We start from the raw sequence: 8,877 nt of genomic DNA, 5'->3' as shown, positions 1-8,877 counted from the left end.
GTCTCTGCCTCGTCCAACTAATAAAAGCTTGCAGATGGATCCGCTCGCCTCCCGTCTCTCTGTAACACAATGCACCGTCAAACAAGGATCCAGCAGCTTTCACCCCGGACATTGGACTAGTATGGACACAGATCGGATTCTACTCAGGTTAAAACAAGGACCACGTACCTTTGAGCAATACACCCGTGAGTTCCTGGCATTAGCAAACTATTCTTCCCTCCCAGACTGTATTATTATTGACATGTTTTGTGATGGTATTAATGGACCGTTAAAGGCTAAATTCAGACGCGAGGGTCCGCGTTCATCTCTTGCCCCATTTATTGATTATACTTTGATGTGTGTGGGCTCGTCATTTACCGTGGGTGTCGCGGATAAGGAGCGCGACGTCACGGTAACACTGGCCGCCCAACTCTCTCGTGAAATGGCGGTCACGCTGGAGCGCGCCCATGCAATGGCGACAACGACGGATCGCACTCACAAGATGGTGGCGACGGCGGAGCCTGTGCATAAGATGACGGCTGCGCCGGTATCTTGTATCTTCTTCATTCTGTTCTGGATCATCTGCTGCACGTCTGTCTGTGTCTGAACCAGCTGATTCTACAGACAGAAAAAAACTTAATATAACTTTCCATCTTCAGACAGTTTTCAGGTTAAAGCTGTGGTCACACTAGATTTTGAGCATGTGAAATTTCTTCAGAAGCTGCAATAGTTATAGTGTTATGATGTCATGCTTTTCAACTTAAATTCAACACATAACCAGAGCTGAGTTGCGTTACCAGATTCCAAATATCAAATACTCATAATTAGAGTATATAACATTTTATAATGCTCATAATCAGATTAGTTTTTTTTTTAATGGATTACATATATTTTCACACAGTAGCAGTAAAGCATTCATAATTTAGGTAAAGCAAGTTTTATTTATATAGCACATTTCATACACCGAGGTAATTCAAAGTGCTTTACATAAAAGGAAGTAGAATAATCATAAAAACAATAATAAAAACAATAATCACAAAAAAGGAAGTAGAACAATCATAAAAACAATGATCACAACAATAAAACAAAAAATGTAAAATGTAAAAACTGACTGATATAATGATTTAAAAATTGATTTAAAATAAGTTTAAGACAGTTAAAAACAGAATGCTGTCAGTTCGGTTGAAGCACAGTGCTTATTCAGTAAATGCACAGCTAAACAGATGAGTTTTGAGTCTAGATTTAAATGTAGCTAATGTTTTGGCACATTTGATCTCTTCTGGAAGCTGATTCCAACTGCGGGCAGCATAATAGCTAAAAGCGGATTCCCCTTGTTTTGTGTGAACCCTTGGTATTTCTAACTGACTCGATCCTAGTGATCTGAGTGGTCTGTTAGGTTTATATTCAGTGAGCATATCTGCAATATATTTAGGTCCTAGGCCATTAAGTGACTTATAAATGAGTAAAAGTACTTTAAAATAAATTCTAAATATAACTGGAAGCCAGTCTAGGTACCTGAGGACTGGTGTGATATGCTCAGATTTTCTGGTTCTAGTCAGAATACTGGCAGCATCGTTCTGGACGAGCTGCAGCTGTCTAATGGTTTTCTTGGGAAGGCCAGTGAGGAGACCATTACAATAATCCACCCTGCTTGTGATAAAGGCATGAACAAGTTTCTCCAAGTCTTGACTGGAAACAAAACATCTAATTCTTGCAATGTTTTTGAGATGATAGTATGCTGATTTAGTTACTGCTTTGACATGACTACTGAGACTAAGGTCTGACTCCAGAATCACACCAAGATTCCTGACTTGGTTTCTAGTTGTTTGACCCCTAGAGTCAAGGTATGCATTCACCTTAAGAACTTCCTCTTTGCTTCCGAATGCAATGACTTCAGTTTTCTCCTTGTTTAACTGAAGGAAGTTCTGGCACATCCAACTGTTAATTTCATCAATGCATTGGCAGAGGGAATCAATGGGGCTGTAGTCATTTTTATACACTTTTTTATACACAAATTTATCAATTTATCAATTTTATACACCATCATTCTCGTTTCTTATAACGTGTGAATATACCCCCTATTGTATTCTACAACTAAAACATTCGGATTGCTTTGTTATCACTAGTTTTGTTTTGATTTCCCGAGTTGCTAGCTTATAGCCCGTTAGCAGCACCAGCGTGGTTGCCGCTAATCTTGCTTGCATTGTTTACACACTATTTACACACATTTCCATTGTTTACTCACTGTTACTTGCTTTAATGGCGAATTTGTGTCCACCTTTCAGTGCAGGTGAGGACACGTTCGAGCTGCACTCGTTGCAGCTCGAGCTGGAGGCTGTGGAGAAGCAGATTCAGGAGCTGTTGGTGAGGCAGACGGAGCTGAGAAAGCAGAGAGCCGCTCTGGAATCCTCCCGGGTAAGTAACGTTATACAGCGCGATACTAACACTCTGACCACCTCTACTCCGTGTGCTTCTCTGCACAGGTCCCGTGCACCCTGGACGCGATCTTCCCAGATGTCCTTCACTCCGGCGCCGGGACACCATGGACCCTGGGTGCAGCAGCAGCGGAAGACGCGAGCCAGGCCCCGGCCGAGGACCTCGCCCCCTCCGCCGCCTCCGGTCTTCGAGATCTCCACCCGGAACCGCTTCGCTCCCCTCCGCGAGACGGGACGCAACGCTGTGATCGTCGGAGACTCCATTGTCCGGTACGTACGTGCTACTCTAGCTAAAGGTAGAGTCCACACCCACTGTTTTCCTGGTGCTCGCGTTCTCGATGTTTCTGCGCAGATACCCACAATCCTGAAGGACGGCGAGAGCATCGGCGCGATCGTCCTGCACGCGGGGGTGAACGACACCAGGCTGCGGCAGACTTAGGTTCTGAAGACGGACTTCAGCAGCCTGATCGAGACGGTTCGCAGCACGTCGCCCACGACGAGGATCATCATGTCAGGACCGCTTCCCACGTATCGACGTGGGCACGAAAGGTTCAGTAGACTTCTTGCTCTAAATGAATGGTTATTGACATGGTGTAAAGAACAGAAACTGCTCTTTGTTAATAATTGGAATCTTTTTTGGGAACGTCCTAGGCTTTTCCGTGCGGATGGCCTGCACCCCAGCAGAGTCGGAGCGGAACTGCTGTCGGACAACATCTCCAGGACGCTACGCTCCATTTGACTAGTAAGTACATTCTCAGATGATTGCTATGATGGCTTTTGTTCTGAACGCTTAAATGATAGTACTTGCACTGTCCAATCTATAAAGACTGTGTCTGTTCCTCGAATAGTGAGGTCAAAACATAAATTTAATGCAGGATCTAGAAAAAATCTGATCGTAATTAAACCAGAAAAAATTAAAATACACGAACAGAAACCATTTTTAAAGCTTGGGCTCCTAAACATTAGATCACTTGCACCCAAAGCAGTTATTGTGAATGAAATGATCACAGATAATAGTTTTGATGTACTCTGCTTAACTGAAACCTGGCTAAAACCTAATGATTATATTGGTCTAAATGGGTCTACTCCACCAAACTACTACTATAAGCATGAGCCCCGTCAGAGTGGTCGTGGTGGTGGTGTTGCAACAATATATAGTGATATTTTCAATGTTACTCAAAAAAAAAGGGTATAGGTTTAATTCATTTGAAATACTTTTGCTTAATGTTACTCTGCCAGATATCCAAAAGAAATCTCTCCTATCTCTTGTTTTAGCTACTGTGTATAGACCGCCAGGGCCATATACAGATTTCCTAAAAGAATTTGCAGAATTCCTTTCAGAACTATTGGTTAATTTTGATAAAGTGCTAATTGTCGGAGATTTTAACATTCACGTTGATAATACAAATGATGCATTAGGACTTGCGTTTACTGACCTAATAAACTCTTTTGGAGTCAAGCAAAATGTCACCGGGCCCACTCATCGTTTTAATCATACGCTAGGTTTAATTATATCGCATGGAATTGATCTTACTGATATAGATATCATACCTCAAAGTGATGTTTCTGACCATTTCCTTGTATCGTGCATGCTGCGTATCACTGATATTAACTATATGGCTCCGCGTTATCGTCTTGGCAGAACTATTGTTCCAGCCACCAAAGATAGATTTACAAATAAACTGCCTGATTTATCTCAACTGCTCTGTGTACCCCTTAATACACAGGATCTAGACAAAATGACTAGCAATATGGGCACCATCTTCTCCGATACGTTTTAAGCTGTTGCCCCCATCAAATTGAAAAAAGTTAGAGAAAAACGTATTGCGCCATGGTACAACAGTAATACCCATTCCCTCAAGAAAGAAACTCGCAATCTTGAGCGCAAATGGAGAAAAACTAACTTGGAAGTTTTTAGAATTGCATGGAAAAAACGGTATGTCCAGATATAGACAGGCTTTAAAAGCTGCTAGGGCCGAGCATATCCGCAAACTCATAGAAAATAACCAAAACAATCCAAGGTTTTTATTTAGCACAGTGGCTAGATTAACAAATAACCAGACGCCACCTGATCTAAATATTCCTTTACAGTTTAATAGCAATGACTTTATGAATTTCTTCACTGATAAAATAGATAACATCAGAAATACAATAACCAATGTAGATTATACTGCATCTAATATGTCAACTTCTTTCGTCGCACCCAAAGAAAAACTGCAGTACTTTACCGCTGTAGGACAGGAAGAGTTAAATAAACTCATCACTGTGTCTAAACCAACAACATGCCTATTAGATCCCGTACCCACTAAATTACTGAAAGAATTGTTACCTGTGGCAGAAGAACCGCTTCTCAATATTATCAACTCATCGTTATCTTTAGGTCACGTCCCTAAACCATTCAAGCTGGCGGTTATTAAGCCTCTTATTAAGAAACCACAACTAGACCCTAGTGAACTGGCAAATTATAGACCCATTTCTAATCTTCCATTTATGTCTAAAATTTTAGAGAAAGTTATATCTGCTCAACTGTGCTCATTCTTGCAAAAAAAATATATCTATGAAGAATTTCAGTCAGGTTTCAGGCCCCATCACAGCACAGAAACTGCACTTGTTAAAATCACTAATGACTTGCTTCTTGCATCAGACCAAGGCTGCATCTCACTGCTAGTTTTACTTGATCTTAGTGCTGCGTTCGACACTATAGATCATGACATACTAATAGATCGCTTTAAAATGGTTTAGATCCTACCTGTCTGATCGCTACCACTTTGTTTATTTAAATGGTGAGTCATCTCAGTTATCACCAGTAGAGTATGGAGTGCCACAAGGATCTGTTCTAGGTCCTCTACTATTTTCAATATACGTGCTGCCCCTTGGTAATATTATTAGAAAACACGGGATTAGTTCCCATTGTTATGCTGATGATACTCAACTATATATCTCAACACGACCAGATGAAACTTCTGAATTATCAAAGTTAACAGAGTGTGTTAAAAATGTAAAAGATTGGATGACCAACAATTTTCTGTACTATTAAATTCAGATAAGATAGAGATATTACTTATTGGACCTAAAAACAATACACAGAATCTTTTGACTTACAATTTACAACTAGACGGATGTACTGTTACTTCCACTACAGTCAAAAGCCTGGGTGTTATATTAGACAGCAACTTGTCTTTTGAAAATCATATTTCTCATGTTACAAAAACAGCATTCTTCCATCTTAGAAACATTGCCAAGCTGCGAAACATGTTACCTGTTTCTGATGCAGAAAAGCTAGTTCATGCATTCATGACCTCTAGACTGGACTATTGTAATGCACTACTAGGTGGTTGTCCTGCATCTTCAATAAACAAGGTACAGATAGTCCAAAATGCAGCTGTTAGAGTCCTTACCAGGTCAAGAAAATATGATCATATTACCCCAATTTTAAAGTCTCTGCACTGGCTACCTATTAGGTTCTGCATCAGCTACGAAATAGCACTTCTTACCTATAAGGCACTTAACGGTTTAGCTCCTGCGTACCTAACTAGTCTTCTACCACGCTACAATCCATCACGCTCCCTAAGGTCGCAAAACTCTGGACTGTTGGTAGAACCTAGGATAGCAAAGTCCACTAAAGGAGGTAGAGCTTTTTCACATTTGGCTCCCAAACTCTGGAACAGCCTTCCTGATAACGTTCGGGGTTCAGACACACTCTCTCTGTTTAAATCTAGATTAAAGACACATCTTTTTAGCCAAGCATTCCAATAATGCATCTTAAACTTTTCCTGCAGCTATATTGTCATGATCGGGGCTGTGGGTCTTCCCTCAGCCTCTCGAGGTCGCTGTTCCCCTTGCACTGCACTCCCCTGATTGTTCACGTCTGTCTTGTCATTTGCACTGATTACGCTCACAGCTGTTCACACTCTGGACTATTGTATAAGAACTCTCACTTCTCACTCCTGTTCAGGTCTGCATTGTCTTTTGTCTTCGTGTGTGTTTCTGTTCGGTTTGTTTTTGATCTTTGATTCTAGTGGTGTTGTGCCGTGTTGGCCTTTTGGTTTATGTTCATTTGTGTTTTAGTTTCATTAAATATTTTCCTTTTCTGCATTTTGGACCCGGACCTCATTTTTCCGTACACCCAACGTGACAGAATGCAGACCTCAAAGATGGGTCCAGCGGGGAGGATTTTTTTCGGGGAGGCGAAGCTTCCCCGTTTGGTGACGGCGGACGCGCGTTTGGGGGCGGCGACCACCCGCTCTTTTCCCGACACGGCGGGAATGTCCTTTGAGGCGGCGTCGGCCGCCCGTTTCGAGCTCATCTACGCCTGTCTGGCGGGGATGGACGCCTGTAGGGCCGAGGTTGCGCAGATGCGGCCCTGCTTTCTGGCGGGGACGTAGACACCAAATCACGAGACCTGAGAACACAGCCGATCCATGCACCGTGACAGTACCCCCTCTCCTAGGAACGTCCCCTGACGTTCCCAGCCTCCTGTACCTGTTGATTGAAATCATCAATAAGAGAGTGATCCAGAATGTCTCTAGCAGGTACCCAACTTCTCTCCTCCGGACCGTAACCTTACCAGTATCTGCCACGGGCCTTTCCCCATTTGAATGTAGTGTAGGATACCAGCCACCAATTTTTCCAAGTCTGGAATCCGAAGTCGCGGTCCCCTCCGCTCACGCCTTCGTCCAGAGGTGCCGTCGCACATGGTCCAGAGCCCGTGAGACTCTGGTCCAGGTGGGAGCGCGCACCAAGGCCAAGGCCGATCGCCACCGGTCGAGGCCTCCCGTATACGTCGTCGGTTCCAAAGTGTGGCTTTCTACTAAGAACATTCCTCTCCGATCCGTTTCGAATAAACTTGCTCCCAAATTCATTGGCCCGTTTTCTGTCACCAAGATCATTAGTCCGGTGGCAGTCCGCCTTAATCTCCCTCCAGCGTACAGGAGGATTCATCCCGTGTTCCATGTGTCTAAAATCAAACCTGTATTTTTTGCTCGTATTAATCCGCCTGTCCCAGTTCCCCCACAGCCGCGGCTCGTAGACGGGGAACCTACCTATTCGGTCAACCGTATTCTGGACTCTAGGCGGAGGGGACGCGGATTCCAGTACTTGGTGGACTGGGAAGGTTACGGTCCGGAGGAGAGAAGTTGGGTACCTGCTAGAGACATTCTGGATCACTCTCTTATTGATGATTTCAATCAACAGGTACAGGAGGCTGGGAACGTCAGGGGACGTTCCTAGGAGAGGGGGTACTGTCACGGTGCATGGATCGGCTGTGTTCTCAGGTCTCGTGATTTGGTGTCTACGTCATGCTCATTGGCGTCAGCTGCCAATCAGTCCCCGCACCAGGTGTTTCTCATCACTGTCGGCTACATATACTCACCTCATTCTCTTCCTCTCCGTCTGATAGTTGTTCCGGACGTTGGACTGTCTTGTTGGGTGTACGGAAAAATGAGGTCCGGGTCCAAAATGCAGAAAAGGAAAATATTTAATGAAACTAAAACACAAATGAACATAAACCAAAAGGCCAACACGGCACAACACCACTAGAATCAAAGATCAAAAACAAACCGAACAGAAACACACACGAAGACAAAAGACAATGCAGACCTGAACAGGAGTGAGAAGTGAGAGTTCTTATACAATAGTCCAGAGTGTGAACAGCTGTGAGCGTAATCAGTGCAAATGACAAGACAGACGTGAACAATCAGGGGAGTGCAGTGCAAGGGGAACAGCGACCTCGAGAGGCTGAGGGAAGACCCACAGCCCCGATCATGACATATATCTGATCAAATGTTCATTATTAATCTTTTAGCTCTGGTTTAACAAACCTTCCTTTTCTTAGTTTGAACAGCAGCTACGCTAATTATGTTCCTATTTGTTCTCTGTTTTTGCCTAGGAATTCACTAGGAATTCACAAGCTCCAGTGTGGATCCAGAACACTTAAGAAGAGATGATGCCAACCACACAGAGGACTTCAGATGATGCCAACCCTGAAACAACATACAGCACTACCGAATTCTGCTACTAATTTATAGTGTTCTTTGTCTGTTTGATTACGTCATTAATTGATCTTTACCACACATCTCTGCCATATGTACATCAAGCTACTACTACATATATTGTAAAAATGTCAATTTGGTGTAAAGCTGCTTTGCAACGATATGTATCGTGAAAAGCGCTATACAACTAAATTTGAATTGAATTGAATTGAATATTTTCTAAACCTCTATTTTATTCACAATAGTACATAGAAAATATATTGAATGTGTAAACTGAGGAAAAGTACCATTATAACTCAGAATGAAGTTGTATATTATGACAAAATTACAAGTAAACAAGAAAAATTGTAATCTGCACACCATGTAAAAATTTCAGTATTTATTGTATTTATAGAAATGAGCTTTGTGGAAATTAAAATCCCATTTAGGATTTAAATGGTCCAGTCTGTAGCTGTGACAACTGACTGATTGAT

The 8,877-nt window shown here is 42.6% G+C and overlaps 1 protein-coding gene across 4 annotated transcripts; it reads left to right on the top strand.

The window, feature by feature from the left end:
- The first annotated feature begins 2,070 nt into the window (after nucleotides 1–2,070).
- LOC127157406 (uncharacterized) lies at nucleotides 2,071–8,746 on the top strand. Of its 4 annotated transcripts, none has more exons than XM_051100650.1 (3): nucleotides 2,071–2,394; nucleotides 2,463–3,156; nucleotides 8,302–8,746. In XM_051100650.1, the coding sequence occupies exons 1-2, from the start codon at nucleotides 2,239–2,241 to the stop codon at nucleotides 2,706–2,708; spliced, it is 402 nt and encodes a 133-aa protein (XP_050956607.1). In that variant the 5' UTR covers nucleotides 2,071–2,238; the 3' UTR covers nucleotides 2,709–3,156; nucleotides 8,302–8,746. The 4 variants fall into 4 exon arrangements, with proteins under 4 accessions (XP_050956607.1, XP_050956606.1, XP_050956604.1 ...); XM_051100649.1 differs by having other exon boundaries at nucleotides 2,071–2,963; nucleotides 3,066–3,156; XM_051100647.1 differs by having other exon boundaries at nucleotides 2,071–3,156.
- The last annotated feature ends 131 nt before the right edge of the window (nucleotides 8,747–8,877 follow it).

Source organism: Labeo rohita, unplaced genomic scaffold (assembly GCF_022985175.1).
Source record: "Labeo rohita strain BAU-BD-2019 unplaced genomic scaffold, IGBB_LRoh.1.0 scaffold_1061, whole genome shotgun sequence".
NCBI classification, from domain to species: Eukaryota; Metazoa; Chordata; class Actinopteri; order Cypriniformes; family Cyprinidae; genus Labeo; species Labeo rohita.
This window is presented reverse-complemented; position numbering and strand designations above follow the sequence as displayed.

What these genes read in the sequence shown, in the direction of transcription:
- LOC127157406 (XM_051100649.1), top strand. Translation starts at nt 2,239, where the DNA reads ATGGCGAATTTGTGTCCACCTTTCAGTGCAGGTGAGGACACGTTCGAG.